The 21,244-nt window shown below is 42.3% G+C and overlaps 1 protein-coding gene across 3 annotated transcripts in view; it reads left to right on the top strand.

The window, feature by feature from the left end:
* Nucleotides 1-21,244, top strand: part of ryr2a (ryanodine receptor 2a (cardiac)) — a 710,821-nt gene that overhangs the window by 334,803 nt on the left and 354,774 nt on the right. For all 3 annotated transcript variants that reach the window (XM_070545357.1, XM_070545356.1, XM_070545355.1), the window contains exons 71-77: nt 3,852-3,973; nt 4,111-4,303; nt 7,382-7,464; nt 14,204-14,361; nt 14,459-14,546; nt 15,243-15,335; nt 15,431-15,601. In XM_070545357.1, the coding sequence (XP_070401458.1) occupies nt 3,852-3,973; nt 4,111-4,303; nt 7,382-7,464; nt 14,204-14,361; nt 14,459-14,546; nt 15,243-15,335; nt 15,431-15,601 (908 nt within the window). The remainder of the gene's footprint in view (nt 1-3,851; nt 3,974-4,110; nt 4,304-7,381; nt 7,465-14,203; nt 14,362-14,458; nt 14,547-15,242; nt 15,336-15,430; nt 15,602-21,244) is intronic.

Raw genomic sequence — 21,244 nt, 5'->3', positions numbered from 1 at the left:
ACTGCTGAGGAGAGCCTTTTACCAACAGAGCGGCGATCAACAATTACACACAGCTGGGTGAGGAAGCCAGGCGAGGAGGGAGCTGCTGAGGCCGCTGAGGTCATCTAGTGGCTGAGGGGGGGGGGGGGGGGGGGGGGGGGTATGTAACAACTGTGTTGATAAAGGATTCTCTCCAGGCCTCGTAATGTTCAGGTATATCATCAAACTTTGTTAGCCCTGAAGAGACCAGCTTTGGCGGGAAACTTTGCAGGATCTGTTTATGAATCAGTATTATTAGAACTGCTTGGGCGTAATTGCTTGTCAGGTGACCTGACTTGCTGAAGGCAGTCATCTTCTTGTCGTTGAAAGTTTGCGTGAAGTGGCTGAGCATCTTTATGAGGTAAACTGGTCTTGTTGTTGATTAGCTGAGGCTGTTCATTCTGATTTCAATCTGGGAGGAGAGTAAATGTAGGAGGTAAAGTAGAATCTTAAAGTTCTCTTGTTTGTATTCTTGCAGGAAAAGCTGCAGTGAATGCTGTGTGACGTAGGGATCTGTCTTCTTTTTGATGCGTTCTCTAACAAACGTAAGAAGTCAGATTATTTGTTGTTGAGTTCACGGATGTCTCCAGCAGCTGCCTCCAACACCTCAGCTCCCATTAAGGCAGCTTCAGCCTCTCTTTGCTGATTAATAGAGTCAATTTTGGCTTTCTCAACTCTCAGTTGGCCCTTTTCAGTGAAGGCCAGGCTGGTTGTTCTGCCTCGGCTTTGGCTGCAGCTCTGGCTGCATCGTAGCTTACGCTGGAGCTCGTTGAGCGTGTAGAGCGTGACCTTTTTGTTCTGCGGTGGCACGAAACAGCCTGATTCACTATCGTCTTGAAAGCCTTCAGGTCGGTTTTGTTTTGAAGCTTGTGTTGAGGCGCCGTTGATCTCCAAGGTGACGTGTAATGCAGAAAGACGATCTTTCACTCTTCTTAAATCCCACGTGGAACGGCAATCCTTTTATTCTGCTGTCCTCACTAAAGTCGTTTCTGCTACAGCTGGTTGAACATTTTTAGTATTCCAGCACTTCATCCCCCAAGAAACAGGCCGCTTGTGGTCTTTGGCTGGGTTTATTGAAGAAAACAATGTATTTTTATCTTGTAAAACTGTACACAAATAAGAATATAAATGACCAAATAAGTATTTTTCGCGTACAAAATTACAAACAAATAAGGTCATGATTCTGAGGGACACTTTCAGAGAATAACAGTCACAAGCTACAAATGCTATCTGTTCAAAATACAAACTTCTTTCTGCAGTGACAATAATTGTAAATAGTAGCAAAATTTAACAATATAAATATTAGATGTGTAAGTACTTGTGGATGAAGCAGATATTGTGGACATTAAGACCAGGACTGTCACAAGATTTCCCCTGAAGCAAAGGAGCACACTACAGCCCAATCCCAAAACTCGTCCTGCGCCCTGCGGTCTTCAGCAGTGTGCACTTGGAGAAAGTGCACTTGGAGAAATTGCGCTGTAAGGCTTCGAGTGTGTGGTACACAAGTGTGCAAATAATTGCTGAATTGAGACGGGGAGCGTTGCGTTATCAACCGCAATGCATGCCGGGATTCTGGTCGCTGTGATACTTAAAAAAAAACCTTTATTAACAACCCTAACCCAAACAAACAACCAAACAATTATTATTGCTGCTTTGTCTAAAAGTTTCAGAGTACTAATTTCCGGTACCTAGGAATCGATACTGGTACTTAGCGGTACCAATTTTTAATACTTTTGAGTGTTTAATATTTTAATTCTCTTTTATAATTAAATATATATTTTTCTCAATATATAACAATATTTGATAAATATCACGATAAATAACACACAACTGTTTGTACTTTAACATCGTCGTTGTAGTTTTATAAGCTGATAATTAAACTGAAGCAAACATCTTTACTGTGAACTAAATTTACTGTGTATCTTCATTCCTTTTGCCGTCTTTTTCATTTGATTTTTCCTACTGGGGAGTTAGAATTTCCGAGGAGAAAGCGAACGCACCATTAGCTGATAACAATTGTGGCATAGGAAGCTAACATATCAAGCTAACGTTATTTTAAACAGTTTATTTAGCTGCTGGAGCAGATTAAAACGATGATGCCTCACACTTAGATCGTTGTCACTGGTTTCATCTTCACCCAATCACCCGTCGCATTTAGTAAAGTGAAGCCAAATTTTAGAGCGCGTTCATTTTCTTCTAGTCGGAAATTCGGAGTTCCGAGGAGAAAGCGAACGCACCATTAGCGAAACGGAAGCTAACATATCAAGCTAACGTTATCTTAAACATTTTATTTACCTACCGGAGCAGATTAAGATGAGGATGTCTCACTTAGATCGTTGTCGCTGGTTTCATCATCACCCAGTTACCCATCACATTTAGTGAAGTGGACCCAAGCTTTAGCGTGCGTTCTTTCTACCATGCTGCTCTGTTTACAACTGGCTCGCAGCGACCGACGACATAACGCTCTTACGCATGCGCAGCTGTCTTGGCAAGTTCTCGTTATGAAGGACGGGTACCGAAACGAGGCACCGTTTGAAATGACGTGAATCGGTGCTCGGTCGGTACTGTGGATTTCGGTTGGTACCTTAAAAAGTACCGAATTCGGTACCCATCCCTACAGAGTACCAACTAACCATCCTAAAATCAACAACTTTCATTAGAAAATACATAGTTTCAGAAAAGGCACTTGAGCCATTTCTCCCGCAGCAAAGGATTGTGGGTAATGCACGTCACCAAAGTCCGCTGCGATGCAGACTTTGGTGAAGTGCGGATCAAGGGTGCGAATGGGGCATGATCAACTTCCACACTTGAGAATTGAGACACCCTACGCACTCGCACCCCTGCTCGGGATCGCACAATTGAAGGGTGCACGTGTTGAAGTGCGAGTATTGGGATTGGGCCTACCATCTGAAGATGGCTCCCTATGTCCCATTACTTCCTTTTATGTCACTTGCTTTACCTAACATATTTTTTCTTAGCTACCACTAGGTGGCAGTAACATTTCTAAATAACAAAGATTAATCCATTACATGACAAGAGCTGTTTGGGTCTTTTGTGTGTGCATGACTGTGGAAACGTGTGCGGTAGTGCAGCGTTCCTTCCTAGTTTAGCAGACCGCTGTGATGTCTGGGTATAATTTACAGAAATCAAACGGGGCTTACACATTAGCGTCGGCACGGTGTGGCTTTGGTCGGGCTGGATGGCGTGAGTTTGGCCTGGAACGGGCGGTGTAGAGTTCACATATAAATCCGAGGGACTTCTCAGGAATGCAGAAATTCCCGAGCCTGTGGGCGGAGTTTAATACGCGTGGGAAAGTCTGCGGTGTCCTCCATTATAAGGTAAACAAAGGCGGGCATGAGCTGTGCTGCTTTTGGGTTCATTTTGTTGTGTGTGTCCTCATAATCTTGTGCCACACACACACACACACTGCAGATCGGAGGCGGTAGACGTAATTTCAGGCTGCCAATCACTCCGTGGTGTCCCCTCTGTCCCAGTGTGACCGCTGCGGAGGAGGACTGAGAAAAAGAGTCGCCTCGGCACCGAAACCGCAAATGTGTCCTGTGTGTGAAACCAAATTCTGGCGCTGTTCGTTACCTTTTGGGGCCGCGCCGATGCTAATGTGCAAGCGTCATAAAGCAGCAGAGCAAGCTGCTTTGAGTTCTGAGTCCTTTTACAAAAATAGGAGAATAGCACAGATGGTTAGTATGAGACAGTCTCCAAATCCTGGAATGCTAAATAAAAAAAGATTTTTCTTTTCATATTTTATACATTCTTTACTTGAGCTCTAATTCCTGCTCTTGGGGTCATCTGCTACTGCTTTTGATCTGCTTTAGGGCTTCTGGGGCCCGTTGGAGAGGTGTGTCCTTTGGTCCCAAACTTGGACAAGTCTCTACAGGAGATCATGGAGCTGGCAGAGTCTGGCATGAGATATACACAGATGCCTCATGTGATGGAGGTGAATGTCCTGTATTTATGTATGGGGGGGGTTCCACTGTAGCCTGGTCTGATATTAGGTGTTAGTTTTATGACTGTTACCAAACCTCAGTTACACATTGCTAAATATTTTCCTTATTAAAATGGTTTTCTCTGCAGGTAGTGTTGCCAATGTTGTGCAGCTACATGTCCCACTGGTGGGAACACGGACCAGAAAGCACCCCGGACAAGGCAGACAGCTGCTGCACATCTGTCACCTCTGAACATATGAACACTCTACTGGGAAACATACTGAAGATCATTTACAACAACTTGGGGATTGACGAAGGAGCCTGGATGAAAAGACTTGCTGGTAAACATCATCGCTTCCTACCAGAACACACCTGTTCCAGTGGTTAGTTCCATGAATGTAAAGGAAATCAGGTGTGTGTCATTTCTGTACCCTGTTACTTGAAATCATATTTTTACTTTTTGTATGTTTCACATATTTGAGATCATTACCGTCAGGCTAGTTAGCAGCTGAGTTGACTAGAGCGAGAGTTCAGCTGTTCCATGCTGTTTGACTGAAGCGAGAAGTGGCTGATCTGGGAGCTGAGGTACGCAGCTGGTAAGGAGGCAGGAGACCGCACAGCAGTTCCAGAACGAGAAAAATCAGTCTTACATGAAGTCTGCAGGCTCAGTAACTCGGACTGGTCTTGTGTGCCAACGCTGGGCATAGTTTGGTGAAAACAATGACTGAGTGAGGTAAGTAGGAAAGCACGTCCCTTTGTGGGGTTAGCGAGAGACACAAACAGGACATCGGGTGAAGTGAGTGGATGGTCTGGTGGTTAATAGAGTTCTAGTGGCAGGAGTGGCTAGATTGGCTTCAGGAGGTTCTTCATGAGAAGGAGAACATGACAGGAACCACTAGCCCCCCCGCCGCCTCGAGGGTGATGTGGGTGCTTCAGCTGGGACATGTGGAAGACTGGGTGAATCCTGAGGGACCTGGGCAGGCGACTGGGTTAATAATTTGCACCATCCAGAAAGCGAGAGGCGAGCTTCCTGGACCCTGAGGACAGGCGCTTGCCCAACAGCACATATCTGTGCGTAATTCGTGTGCAAAAACAAATGCACACATTGTGTGGTATTCATCATTTTGTACTTGTGTGTGGGAATGTTCCTAAATATTAGAAAATCTCACACCATGTGTACGAACAGCCTCTAGTGGTAGAATTGAGGAATCACAGTATTGAAGGTCTCAGTCATTCACATACGTTCCTCATCCACAAATTATTTTACCTAGGGATGAGCGAGGACACCACTATCTGTATTTGTGTCTGTATCTATTCAACAGTCTAAATGATCTGTATCTGTACTCGGTGTGGGCGTGGCCTAACCCAGAAATGGGTGTGGTTTAACCAGAAGTGGGTGTGGTTTACATCAATACATTTTTTAAAATCTGAAATTGATATGTATTTATCAGAAGTTGCTATGTGTATTGTTTATTTGCAAACTATTTACAGAGCAGCTTCAGAATTGAGATTAAATATTTTTGCTCACAATAGTAAAGAAACTATTACAGAACAAGTTTTTCAGTAAAATCAGAACATTAATGTTTAAGTGCATGAATTAATACAGAGAGAGAGAGACAGAAAATAACCAGACCAGAGCAGAGGCAGTGACCGGCGCAGCACGAGCTGTTTTCAGCTCTGTCTCGTCAAATGCAACACGTACGTAACGAAAAAGTAACCTTAAATGTTTAACCAAAAAAGAGTCGAGCTGAAGAAAACCTAGGGAGTACTGAAGAAACGTGAGCAACAGTGAAGCAAGCACAGAGAGATCCGTTACTGTGTGTGTGTGTGTGTGTGTGTGTGTGTGTGTGTGTGTGTGGGCTGGACGGACTGAGCTCCCGGCTGCAGAGTTTTGTGTGTAGGGAGGGGCGGGCGCTCTATGTGACTGGCCAATCACAGAGCGTGAAGACAGTCCGTTACCCAATGAGGATTTTCTTTCAGCACGATTACAGATATTTACGAGTTTTACTCGTTTCATGCTCGTACTCGTCAAAAATGCTTTATCCGTACCGGATTCTCGTCTGAAACGAGTATCCGGCTCATCCCAAATTTTACCCAATAAAAAATTATTTTGGTGGAAAAAACAACAACAATAAAAGACACCTGTGACCAACAGGAATCTGACATTGGAGATTGGCTGATCTGTGTTATTGGTATAACTCAATTTCCCAGTGACCAACATGCTCCGCTTGGCGATTAATTAATTTATTTTTGATATTTTTAATATTTTTTCGAGGTTCCTATAGGGAGCCTAAGTCACTTCTGCATCACGGGTCCCCAGAAGAATGAAAAAATGAACGCAAGTCAGCGGGGCTAAAAAAGCTATTTTCCAATTCAATTTATGTACCATGGATTTCACATGTGATTTCCGTGAATTTTAAAGAGACATTTTGATACCAAGAATGTGCTTATTTTCTAACAGGCTATTTTAGGTTTTGTGTGAAAATAAGTCCAGGACTACAAATTTGCTTCACGAAAGTGACGTCATCGAACCAGACACAGAGAAAACAGGGAAAATGGCTGTAAGTTCAGCAAACTTCCCACAGGAGGAAAGAACCACCATAAATCTGGTCATGTGGTAAGTAGCAGCTACGCTAGGGGGAGGAGATTATGTGGTGATGTCACATATGCAACGTGCCGATTTCTAGTTTGTAGTCATGCTAATTATGAACTTTTACAAGCTGATAAATCTCAAAGTACGTGACTGGCATGGTCCAAACACCCATCATTACTTTTCATTTAAATTGCAGTACAACACATGTGTGGTAAAGGGCGTAAGGCAAAGCGGGTTAGAAAATGGCGTTTTCAGCCCCGTTGACTAACATTCTTTTTTTTTCGTTCTTCCAGGGACCGGTGATGCAGAAATGACTTAGGCTCCCTATTCAATTAATTTCAGTTTATTCATATAGCCCCAAATCACAGCAAGAGTCATCACATGACACTTTACACAGTAATCACTCCAGTTGAACCTACTTATCGTGCACAGACGTTCTTCCAAGTATTTAAACATGTTCCTTAAGGAAACCCAGCAGAGTCCACTCACTTGTTGTGTCAGGTTCTGTTTTTCATAAATATAGCGTTACTCTTTCACTGTTTTGATAGCTTCAAATTCATTCACCTCTTCTATTTGACTTTATTGTTTCCACATTGGACTGCTTACAAAATTCCACTTGTCATTTTTATTGATTGTGGCTTTAATACCTCTTCTTCTTGCGCAGTACTTTGGGACTGCTGGAGCAACAATAAACGTGCTCCATAAATAAACTCGGCTGTGAACTTGACCTGAGATAAATGGACTTGGCACCATATTCCAGTGTTTCCAGTTTCACCTGTATGTTATGTTATTATGCCTCACTCAACACTCTGTTCCTGCTCTCCAGTCTTTTCTCAGCCCATCATCAATAAAGCCAAAGCCCAGCTGCTCAAGACCCACTTCCTGCCTCTAATGGACAAACTGAAAAAGGTGAGTTTTGTCATTTGAACACACTTCTGATCATCTCCGTGTTAGAAAGATCAGATGAGAAAACAATTCCCAGAAACAGCCCCGATTGTTTCAGTTTCCTTCTTCTTACTTAATTTGTTTTAATTAATATGTTTTTAAATTTGAATTGTCACTAAGTCCCACTCCTGAATTCCCTCAACACAAATGAACTGTGTCCTCTTAATTAGGTTTTTAAAAAGCTGTCGTTTATGGTGGAGTCTTTTGGGAAAGCAGCTCGTCTACAGCTGAGAAATCAGCCCTGTCCTTGATACAGTGGGAGACAGACTAACTAACTGTTTAACTGACTGACTGACTGACTGACTGACTAACTAACTAACTGGTTAACTAACTGACTGACTGACTGACTCACTGACTGACTAACTGGCTAACAGACTAACTAACTAACTAGCTGACTGACTGACTGACTAACTAACTGGCTAACTGACTAACTAACTGACTAACTAACTGACTGACTGACTAACTGGCTAACTGACTAACTAATTAACTAGCTGACTGACTGACTGACTAACTGGCTAACAGACTAACTAACTAACTAACTAACTGGCTAACTGACTAACTAACTAACTAACTAGCTGACTGACTAACTAACTGGCTAACTGACTAACTAACTGACTGACTGACTAACTGGCTAACTGACTAACTAACTGGCTAACTGACTAACTAACTAACTGGCTAACTGACTAACTAACTGACTGACTGACTAACTGGCTAACTGACTAACTAACTGGCTAACTGACTAACTAACTAACTAACTAGCTGACTGACTGACTGACTAACTAACTGACTGACTAACTGGCTAACAGACTAACTAACTAACTAACTGGCTAACTGACTAACTAACTGACTGACTAACTAACTAACTAACTAGCTGACTGACTGACTGACTGACTAACTGGCTAACTGACTAACTAACTAACTAACTAACTAACTAGCTGACTGACTGACTAACTAACTGGCTAACTGACTGACTGACTGACTAACTAACTGACTAACTAACTGACTGACTGACTAACTAACTGGCTAACTGACTAACTAACTAACTAGCTGACTGACTGACTGACTAACTGGCTAACAGACTAACTAACTAACTAACTAACTGGCTAACTGACTAACTAACTGGCTAACTGACTAACTAACTAACTAACTAACTAGCTGACTGACTGACTAACTGGCTAACAGACTAACTAACTAACTGGCTAACTAACTAACTAACTAACTAGCTGACTGACTGACTGACTGACTAACTGGCTAACTGACTAACTAACTAACTAACTAACTAGCTGACTGACTGACTGACTAACTAACTGGCTAACTGACTGACTGACTGACTAACTAACTGACTAACTAACTGACTGACTGACTAACTAACTGGCTAACTGACTAACTAACTAGCTAACTAACTGGCTAACTGACTGACTGACCAACTGACTAACTAACTAACTAACTGGCTAACTGATTAACTAACTGGCTAACTGACTGACTAACTAACTAACTAGCTGACTGACTGACTGACTAACTGGCTAACAGACTAACTAACTAGCTGACTAACTGGCTAACTGACTAACTAACTGGCTAACTAACTGACTGACTAACTAACTAACTAACTAGCTGACTGACTGACTAACTGGCTAACTGACTAAATAACTAACTAGCTGACTGACTGACTGACTAACTGGCTAACAGACTAACTAACTAACTAACTTGCTAACTGACTAACTAACTGGCTAACTAACTGACTGACTGACTAACTGGCTAACTGACTAACTAATTAACTAGCTGACTGACTGACTGACTAACTGGCTAACAGACTAACTAACTAGCTGACTAACTGGCTAACTGACTAACTAACTGGCTAACTAACTGACTGACTAACTAACTAACTAACTAGCTGACTGACTGACTAACTGGCTAACTGACTAACTAACTAACTAGCTGACTGACTGACTGACTAACTGGCTAACAGACTAACTAACTAACTAACTTGCTAACTGACTAACTAACTGGCTAACTAACTGACTGACTGACTAACTGGTTAACTGACTAACTAATTAACTAGCTGACTGACTGACTGACTAACTGGCTAACAGACTAACTAACTAACTGGCTAACTGACTAACTAACTGGCTAACTGACTAACTAACTAACTAGCTGACTGACTAACTAACTGGCTAACTGACTAACTAACTGACTGACTGACTAACTGGCTAACTGACTAACTAACTGGCTAACTGACTAACTAACTAACTGGCTAACTGACTAACTAACTGACTGACTGACTAACTGGCTAACTGACTAACTAACTAACTAGCTGACTGACTGACTGACTGACTAACTGGCTAACTGACTAACTAACTAACTAACTAGCTGACTGACTGACTGACTAACTAACTGGCTAACTGACTGACTGACTGACTAACTAACTGACTAACTAACTGACTGACTGGCTAACTGACTAACTAACTAGCTAACTAACTGGCTAACTGACTGACTGACCAACTGACTAACTAACTAACTAACTGGCTAACTGACTAACTAACTGGCTAACTGACTGACTAACTAACTAACTAGCTGACTGACTGACTGACTAACTGGCTAACAGACTAACTAACTAGCTGACTAACTGGCTAACTAACTGACTGACTAACTAACTAACTAACTAGCTGACTGACTGACTAACTGGCTAACTGACTAACTAACTAACTAGCTGACTGACTGACTGACTAACTGGCTAACAGACTAACTAACTAACTAACTTGCTAACTGACTAACTAACTGGCTAACTGACTAACTAACTAACTAACTAGCTGACTGACTAACTGGCTAACTGACTGACTAACTAACTAACTAACTGGCTAACTGACTAACTAACTGACTGACTGACTAACTGGCTAACTGACTAACTAACTGGCTAACTGACTAACTAACTAACTGGCTAACTGACTAACTAACTGACTGACTGACTAACTGGCTAACTGACTAACTAACTGGCTAACTGACTAACTAACTAACTATTTAACTAACTAACTAGCTGACTGACTGACTGACTAACTAACTGACTGACTAACTGGCTAACAGACTAACTAACTGGCTAACTGACTAACTAACTAACTAACTAACTAACTAACTAGCTGACTGACTGACTGACTGACTGACTAACTGGCTAACTGACTAACTAACTAACTAGCTGACTGACTGACTGACTAACTAACTGGCTAACTGACTGACTGACTGACTAACTAACTGACTAACTAACTGACTGACTGACTAACTAACTGGCTAACTGACTAACTAACTAGCTAACTAACTGGCTAACTGTCTGACTGACCAACTAACTAACTAACTAACTGACTGACTAACTGGCTAACAGACTAACTAACTAACTAACTAACTAACTAACTGGCTAACTGACTAACTAACTGGCTAACTGACTGACTAACTAACTAACTAGCTGACTGACTGACTGACTAACTGGCTAACTGACTAACTAACTAACTAGCTGACTGACTGACTGACTAACTAACTAACTGGCTAACTGACTGACTGACTGGCTAACTGACTGACTGACTGACTAACTAACTGGCTAACTGACTGACTGACCAACTAACTAACTAACTAACTGACTGACTAACTAACTAACTAACCAACTAACTAACTGGCTAACTGACTAACTAACTAACTAAGTGACTCACTGACTGACTGACTAACTAACTGGCTAACTGACTAACTAACTAACTAATAGTGGTGCAAGGGATCCAAAAACTCACCACTCTGATCTGATTGCGGTTTTCAGTCACGAGTCAGCAAAAAGAAAAAGCACAAATAACTTTGCTCTCACTTTAGTTTGTAGAACATTTAGTGCAAAATGTTTCTACTCAATGTGCAACTTGCTCTAAAAGTAGGAATTACAGAGAGGTTGATTGCTGATTAAATTTAGAAACTGCTTGCCCTATGAAGACACGCTCGCGTGCTGCATGTCCTCATTTCCTCCTCTTCCTGAAGCGATGTTATTTTTTATTCCTCTTTTACAGATTTGTCCCCAACAACGTCTACAGATCACCCCGTGCTAATGTAATAATTGCCCCAGGCATTTGCGTGGTGTGTGTGAGCGACACTGCTCATCATTGTGTTTTACAGGGAAGACAAAACGCTCCCATACATGCGACTTAATCAATGCAAGTGGTTTTTCAAGCTCCTCTGCCCCTCCGCCCTGTCAACAGCTGTTCTTTTCTTGTTGACAAGTATGTTGTCTTAAGTGTATCAGCATATTCTGCACCTTCTACACAGCATTACAACTGACCAGAGCACTAATCATTAATAAAGCCACACAGGCAGGATCAGCCACATAGGTCATAATAAACAATTAACCCTCCCACTGTCCTAATGGGTGTGACCCCACGAGGAAAGGTGACCATCGAGCAGGGTTGATGGTTTATCCCTTGGGTCCACGTGGCAGGGGTGAGGAGTGAGCACCACCTCACCCCTGCCACGAGGACCTCAGGGGATAAACCATCAACCCTGCTCGATGGTACACTTTCCTCGCGGGGTCACCCATAAAGACAGCGGGAGGGTTAAAAATAACAAGGAAGTAAAACAACAAGAAAAAAAGACTTCAAGAATTTAACGCAGCAACGGGTAATCTGTTAGTTCTGATTGTTGTATATATGCTCTAAAGGAAAGTGTAAATAAGTAGATGAGATGGAATACGTGTGTTTTATGTGTTTTTAGATGCCGCCAAAGCCTTTGACAGAGTTAATGACCATAAACCGTATGCAAAAGTACAAAGCAGAGGGGTGCCTGCATGTACTGTATGAACAGGGTTTAGCATTTTGGGTAGTCTCACCAGTTGATGCAGGTTAAGTGTGGAATGGAACTTTCTGAAGCTTTCATTGTGACTAAAGGAGTCAGACGCAGTGGGATCCTGTCTGATGTCCTTTTAAACATGCATCATGATGATTCGTTTGATGCACTGAATGAGTGCGAGACTTGATGCCTGGTGGGCGACCTCCTTGTAAATCTGTTAACGTATATGGATGAGCTCGTCCTGTTGTCTCGCTGCAGTGCTGGCCTGCAGCAGCTGATCAGGGTCTGAGCTATGTGGTGAACAGTGTGACATCACGTTTAACCCTAGAAACAGGTGCTATGAATGCGGCCACTAAGGAGGACCAGATATTTGTGCAGTACATCTGCGAAGTAGTCAGCTTCACATTTTACATTTATTATAAATGTTTGGGCTCACACACACAAAAGCACACCAGATTTATTTCCAGCATACCTGCATTATATTTGCACACACTCCCTCCAGCGTTTCCATCTCTGGCTGCAAGCCTCTCAGTATCACTCTGTAGAGACGTGCATGTCCTCCTGCTGCATGAAGTTGCTGAAGCGTTTCTGCGTCTTCATGCAGGAGGAGCGCTCTAGCCGTGGCACAGCGCTCTTCACAGACGTGGTCGTCCCAGCGCACCCCCACAATGTTCAAGGCTGTAAAACCCCTCACTACACACTTTATACACTCTTCTCAGAAAGACATTCATTCAATTCAGTTCAATTCAAACATACTTTATTAATCCCAGAGGGAAGGTGATTGCTGTAGTAGCTCAGAATAATAACAATAATCAAGTCATCAAAGAGTTGTTGTATATTACAATGGCTGTTGGCAGGAAGGATCTCCAGTAGCGGTCAGTGTTGCAGCCAAACTGAAGAAGCCTCTGACTGAAGACACTCTTCCGTTGTCGGACAGTCTTGTGAAGAGAACGCTCAGGGTTGTCCATCATTTTCTTGATTCTCTGGAGAATCCTTCTTTGCATTATCTCCTCCAGCGGTTCTGAAACTGCCGAAACTCTGGCTGAGTCCTTGAAAGGGCTTGGAGTTCCTCCATCTTGTTGGCCAGTGATCTCACATTGCCTGTTATGATCGATGGAAGAGATGGTTTGAATTTCCTCTTTCTCTGTCGCCGTTTTGCTCCCGCTCTGCACCCACGCTTCTTGCGTTTTAGCTCATTTGGGATTTGTGGCTTCAGTTGAGGTATTATTTCATCCTTTCCAATATTAATCAGCTGCCCCCGATTGTAAACCAGCTTGTTGCCATGGTTACGCATCATAGCAAATGCTCAAAAAGTGAAAAAAGCTAAAAAATAGCAGAAAAATCCTCCAAGCTTCACAGCACCAGAAACAGAAAAGTAAAGTGTCCAGAAAAATACAGTTTTTCTTGAGAAACTAGAAGAAAAATGTCCAAGAAAAGGCAAATCTTACATCTAGTCAACAGAGCTACTCCAACATGCAGCCACCCAGAGCAGCGCAGTTCCGGAAAAGATTAAGATTTTCACACGTTTGTTTCTTGTTTAAACACTCTTGACTTCAAACGCTTGTACCTTTGGACACGGACCGCAATGCACTGAAAGTGAGAGGCCGCAGAAGGAGAACCACGTGATAGCGAGGGACCGCGGTAGTCTTTATGCTTATTTTATCATTGGTGTCCTACGGTATGGGCAGATGTTTTTGCTTGGAGTATGCTTTGATTCACTGTCTGGGTAAAATTCTTATGCACCCATTTTTGTTAATGTTAATTTTAACATATAAGGGCATTTAAAAATAATCTTCTGATCAGTGTAGGCTGTCAAAAGTGCCGTTTTGGGTCTGTTTTTGAAAACCGCCTTATGGCATGACAGCATTTAGCTGGAGAACCGTGTTCCTGTGTTTGGTAGAAGGCAGCAGTGGTTCTGATGGATGAGGAACACAGCAAGGCTGAAGGAAGAGGTGAGATGTCCGAGACGGAGCTCCTCATCATGGACCAGTTCACCATCCTGGTCAGAGACCTGTACGCCTTCTACCCTCTCCTTATACGATTTGTGGACCACAACAGGTACCCTTCTGTTGGTCAACACCAGTGACAGAAACAAATGCCCTCCTACGTCACTGTAAATGTCACCAACAACACAGAAAATCTGGATCTTTTACAGAGCTCGATGGCTGAAAGAGTCCAACCCAGAGGCAGAAGAGCTGTTCAGGATGGTCGCTGAGGTCTTCATCTTCTGGGCCAAGTCTCATGTAAGAACCCACCTGAGGAGAATTCAAAGTGCTAATCACAGAAGGAAACCTTCTTCATAGATATGAAAGATGTTTGTGTCAGGAGTAATCCATGCAGGATTGACCTTATTAGTGCTCGTTCAAACTCATTTTACAACCTCTTAGACCTAAAAGGACACAAATGGAGCTCTGATGTCACACTGACCCATTATAATGGGATCCGCTGGACTCAGACACGAAGGAAACATTCTTGTTAACTCGGCACAAGTGCATGTTCCTCCTTTTTTCCTCCTATAATTTGACCAGCTCAGTAGCCTAGTGGTAGAGTGTTCGCCCTGAGACTGGGAGATCAGGGATCAGGGTTCGATTCCTGGTCGGGTCATACCAAAGACTTTGAAAAATGGGACCCAATGCCTCCCTGCTAGACACTCAGCATTAAGGGGTTGGATTGGGGGGTTAAACCACCAAATGGTTCCCGAGCGCAGCCGTGTCTGCAGCTCACCGCTCCCCCAGGGGATGGGTCAAATGCGGAGAACAAATTTTGCACACACATGAGTGTGTGTGACAACTAATGGGACTTTAACTTTAACTTTATAATCTGCTCCTTCTATGATACCAAAAGTGTGAATTACGTGATGGAGCCAACGCACCCAGTGACACGCTGGTCTGCTCTACTGTGCCTGGCCAACACTGAGCTGTTTTATTACGCATCTGCAGAACTTCAAGAGAGAGGAGCAGAATTTTGTGGTCCAAAATGAAATCAACAACATGTCATTCCTCATCTCAGACACCAAGTGCAAGATCTCAAAGGTACGAAAAAGAAAATACAAAACAAATACTGTTGTGGTGATGAAATCAAGTCCAGGATGATTGTGTGTTTTTGTTTCCTTCTGCCTTGGCCCCAGGGTATAGTTTCAGACCAGGAGAGGAAGAAGATGAAGAGGAAGGGCGACCGATACTCTTCCCAGACTAGTTTGATAGTGGCCACTCTGAAGCGTCTGCTTCCTGTGGGACTGAACATCTGTGCCCCGGGAGAACAGGAACTGATTGCTTTGGCTAAAATGCGCTTCACTCAGGTACCAAAGCCTTCATCTAAAACGACAGTAATCATAAAGCTGCAGTAGCTATTCAGCAAAACAAGCTAGCTTTTAAACACAATCACAGAACTCCCACCCCTCCTATCACCTCCTGTCCCCGGGTCAGGTTCCTCTGATTTGGGAATCGTGCACTGCCAGAGTAAACGAGTGAGCATTAAACACCAGTTGCAGCTTTCTACGTCCAAACATCTTTTGTTGTCCGTTACTGCAGATGGCGTTTTTTGGGTGGGTTTGTAGTGACGTGCAATACCACCGACTTCTTTTCTGATCCAATACCAAATAAAATGAGCTTCAGTATTAGTGATGGTGATCCAATACCGATAAATTGCTCTAATAATTTTTTGCTGGGAAAGGTGAAATACAAAGTCATATGTTTGGATTATAACTTGGTACAGGTGAGTCTCTGAGTACAGGACTCTCGACCCAGTACAGGAACCTGGAAGTTCCTGTACTGGGTCGAGAGCCCTCACAGATAGCAGAAAATCTAGAACCTTCGCTGTGGACTGAGGCTGGAGGTCCTTCACTATCATCTTGTTAGTTTCGTTGCTGTTGGAAAATCATCTACAAATAATAGAAATACACAGGGAATGATGGTGTTTCAGGTATGTTATTAAAGAGACAATGTGAAGTTTTTACCATCCATTTCTGGAAATATCAATTCAAATGTTGTAAATAAATCTGTTCTCCCCCAGAGAGAGCAGCCATCTTCGGAGGCGCTCATCCACTGTTGAGTCACAGGTGGGAGGGAGATGGAGGGAGGGTGAAGAGTACATTGACTCCTTCAGTTGATGACCTCGCCAGGCTACAAATTTAATAAAATAGCAACGCTACAATAATGCAGATGATTCCTTATGAAAGGAATCACATTAGAGAGCAGCACAGACGGACTTTCCACATGCTGCAGCTGTTTTTATAGGCTAGCTGCTGCTGCAGCTGGGGAAAGTTATTCTGCACACGTCCAGATCAGATGGTTGTTTACAGAAAATAATGTAATTCAATCATTTCCAAACAGACTAAAGCAGTAAATAAATCACTCTGCTGCTATCAGATGGAGGGATTCAGGGGCTGAGGTGTTCTTCATGATGAGGGTGGCTTTCCTAGAGTCTGAGGTGTAGGACTAAAGTGTATAGGAGAGAGTAATTTATACGTATTTGGGTACTTTTAAAGCTTAATGCATTACTCTACTTATGACCAATCAGACTGAATTTCCATTCAAATATGGAAATCCAGTCTGATTGGTCTAAAATGTTTAACCAGAAGATTTAGACTTCTTTGTTTATTCAGGATTGTAGAACACTTCGTCTTGCTTCAAGAAGAGAGTCAGGTTTATAAAAGTAAGAATTTATTTTCCAAACAATTAAAACATGACAAGTTAACTAATATTACTGTGGTGGATGGAATGTGATGTATGTTAACTATATGTGAATGTGATGTTATCAGAACTTTCGTATCTAGAAGAATGTGATGATTTAAATGACGTGTTATTTAATGAGCCAGAAGGCGTAGGATTCCATAGGAAGTATGAAATCCACCTCACGGATCTGTGAGGTTATTTAAACCAGAAGATTGGATCTTTTTATTGCAGGGATTAGATAACCGCTTCATATTCACTCAGAGACAACAGAAGAGAGAGAGTCAAGTTTAAAAGTTAAGAATTTTATTACTAACAAACTAGACTGACTTTAAACAATAAATGTACGGTGTAACTAAAGTGAATGAGACGGTGAATGGATGATGTGTGATGTTAATCAGAACCAGCAAATCCGAAGCTGTGATTAGTTCTGATGGGAACTGAAGGTGATGTCTTCGCATTAAGCTTTGGTTAGGAGATTCATAAACACATGAGACACCATCTGCCGGTCTACATACCCTTCAGGAAGTCCCCGTTAGATCAGGAATGTCGAGGTCTAGCTTGACCTTCTCTGGAGCCGAGCCGATAGGAAAAGCAGCGGTTGCCGACAAGACCAGTCTGTGAGATACTTCCGGGTCACGACAATTTGTTGGCGTCTGGTGAGACCCATCCTGGGTCTTGATGGTTCAGCTTTTATTTTGAAAGGAACCGTTGCAGCAGTTGGAACAAAAACGAATTTTCCAGCTTGTCGTTGTACTTTTGGTTAAAGAGGAAAGTTGCGGATTGGCCACTCCGAAGCTTTCTCTAGAACGATTTGAACTGACATTAGAGATGACGTGGGCATAGTTTTATACTTCGGATGTTTTGGTTTATGGTCGAATGAAAAATTACCAACCACCATCAAAACCACGCCTCCGTCAGATCTGTCAGATTCTGATTGGATCAGTGAAAGTAATGTGTCATGTCTTTTAACGCTACGTGAAATCAGTCCTGTTGGAACACTTAAAGTCGTATTACTTATTATATTCTATAGGATTACAATAAAGTAATTAATATTTTGATTTCACAGATCGGTCACATTTTATTTGTTGACTAACACTCGGTTGAATTAGCTTAATTAAAATAGAGTTCTTTGATTAATTAAAAGAAAAGAGTTCATTCTTCATTCTTCTGTTCAGCTGAAAATAAGCAGGTTCGAAGGAATGCATAAGACCTTGAGGCCATATCTCATGCAGACTAGTCCTGTGCAGAGGAGGGAAAAAACTGTAATTTCATTCTATTACAAGAACTGAGTTCTGGGTGTAAAAAGGGAAGAATTTGGTTTGCGTCAAGCTATGAAGTTGATTCTTATCAAAGCCACATCAGACGCGATCATGCTGTGTCTACCTCACCCTTTGGAAGACCCTCTTTGTCGATCCGAAGGTCCGAGAGGTCGGATGACCTCTAGGCACCGAGGTTTGTAGAATAACCGCAGCACCAACGCTCCAGTCCAGACATATTTCCGGGTCACAACAGATGGATGAAACCGTTTGTGCCTAGAAGGACTCTTAGGGAGTCGGAACAATATCAGCTTTGTTCTGCAGGAACCGTTTGCTGTGTCAGCGGTAGGCAGCTTTTCGCAGGGTTTTGGCAGCTTGCCAAAATAGCTCCGGGTTAAAGAGGCTTCGCTCCGGACGTCCGTTCCGTAGCTTTCTCTAGAACTGAGTCTCCATCTCGTGAGCTCTGTTTTAATATTCTCATGTTATGAATTCTTGTCCAATCGGAACGTGCCATGTTCAGGGATACTACCAAGAACCTCAGAACATCACGCCTTCTTTCAGATACCGGAGGCCCTGATTAGGGGTAAAGAAATATCTATGTGTCATGAGCTTAACTTAGCCTTAATGGACCTTGTGTCTGAGTGTAGGTGATGATTGCTTTGTCATATCAAACATTACTGATTACATATATATAAATCATTCAATGTAATAATTTGTTTCAAACTTTCAGTAATTCAAGCACAGATTAATCAACCTTATTGATTTAAGCACAGATTAATGAAGACATTATTATTATACGATTGATTAACTCATGTAAGCTGAAAACAGTCACTCTTATAAAAGTCCAGTCCGGCCTAGATAAGCAGACAGGCTTGGCACAGAAGGGCCTTGAGAAGGGAACGGTTTGTTGATAATGTGCTATCGTGTGTTCCGAGCTGCAGAGAGCCCGGGCTCCAGCTGATGGAATGGTAGGATCCGGCAGATTAAAGGCCACAAATGCAGACTCCTGTCTCCATGTAAACCAGATACTGAAGGGGTCGAACTGTACATGAAAACTGACCATTTCTGGACATTACAAGTGTCATCACTCACTTTGGTCTGGTCCACACGCCGTCTCTTTACTGGTGGGTCTCCTTCCTCAGTAGGTGACGTGAAGCTCCAACATCTGAGCGTTCTGTGTTCCTTAGACGAGAAGAAAAGTAACATTAGCAAGCTGGCTAAATTATTTTTACTAGCATCTCAAGGCCTTGGAGAAGCAGATCTTCACTTACCTAAACATCAGAGCAGTTTGTCCCAGCTGAGCTCATCAGGGCTTTAGTCTGACAGCCTGTCAGTGAAACACGGCTCCAGCCTTCCGGATGTGGACTCTAAAAAGCAAAGGAGCATTTTTACATTTGTTTTAATTATCTTACAGCTGATTTTATCAGCTTCTGACGCTCACGCTCATACAGACGAGTGTCGGTGAGCTTTGCTGCATCTGACTGATGCAGAGTTAGTTTTTACATCTGCAGTGAGACAAACGCTAACCTCACTTCACTCAGAGATTGTTCTTTAAAACTCGTATTAAATCCACTGTGTTGACGCACTTTAACGACTTTGTCACGCTGCATTTTAGCTGATATGGGACTTTATTTACTGGATGCTAGGATGACATCACACTCGCGTAGAAGAACACACAGGCTCTCTGCTGTGGAAGATTATCTCATCTGGTGTAAAAAGGCATTCATCAGAATTTCCAGATCGTTTTATTCCACAAAAATCGGCAGAATCCACATTTATCTGGGTGCTAACCTTACTAGCATTTTGTGATAGCATTAGCAGGTCAGATGCTAATGCTATAGTGCTGCTAATGCCCGAAAATCTAAAGTAAAGTTTGCCGACGTTCCAAAATTAATATGAAGCTTACCGCTTTGCTGCTGTGTCTCGTCGCTGCCACATTCAGAAGGAAATGACTCCTTTTAGATAGATGAAGCCCTCGGTACTAGCCACTAGCCTGGCAGCCGTATGACGAGATGAGATGGAGCAAGGACCAACACACACACACACACACACACACACACACACACACACACACACACACACACACACACACACACACACACACACACACACACACACACACACAGCTTTCTACTTCTGTGTTTTTTCAGCAGTAGTCAGCAGCTTCTGGGTTTCAAACACTGCCACACCGCCCTTCCTTATAACGAGGAACGGTTCTGAGCTGTGTGGCTAAAATAACCAGACGTTCTGCGTTCTTCATATTGGACTACAAAAGAATCTTAGCCAGAAGGAAAAAATGGCGGATTGTCTCTGTGCTTAGCCGGATGTCCAGGACCGTTCTTGGCGGTTATCGTGACGACATAGTCACAAGATGTATTACACAAATATAAAAACTGAACAGGTGGAAAGAATGACCAAAACTATATAATAAAATATCTAAATAGCACCTCTAGTGAATTATATAAGGCCTTTTGCACACTTAGACGCTTAAAATGCGAAACACACTGCATTAAAGGATAAAGAAGTGAGTTGTTCATGATATGTCTCCTTTAATGATTTTAACCATCAGGCTTCACTTTAATTTACTATACACTTGAGTCTTTGAGGACAAAAACATCCACGGGTTAAAATGGCTATAAAAAAAAAAGTATACTATGTATACAGTTTTAATAGATCTGTTAAACAACTTCATTCCTGCTCAAACATATAAAAACTCCCAGTATTTTGAGGATTTTAACTCTTCAAATCCCAGTTTGATTACTCAAATTCATTACTGTAATTTATGGGGGAAAAAAACACCACAAAAATTGAGTTATTTTCCAAAAAAACTACTTTTTCTTCGTAGGACATTCATTATTAAAATTTTTGCATCAATAGTGTCTGTGTAGCAACAGATTCAAAAGTTAACATCCTCTTGTGACCTTAGTGGACAAAAACATTCCAGTGACTTCCATTCAAAACACAGTTAGTTTGTGATCCTGTAACATCTGCAACAAATAATCATGCTTATTA

The sequence above is a fragment of the Nothobranchius furzeri genome, chromosome 16 (genome assembly GCF_043380555.1).
Source record: "Nothobranchius furzeri strain GRZ-AD chromosome 16, NfurGRZ-RIMD1, whole genome shotgun sequence".
Classification (NCBI taxonomy): Eukaryota; Metazoa; Chordata; class Actinopteri; order Cyprinodontiformes; family Nothobranchiidae; genus Nothobranchius; species Nothobranchius furzeri.
The sequence above is the reverse complement of the archived record's forward strand: the minus strand, read 5'-3'. Positions and strand labels throughout refer to the sequence as shown.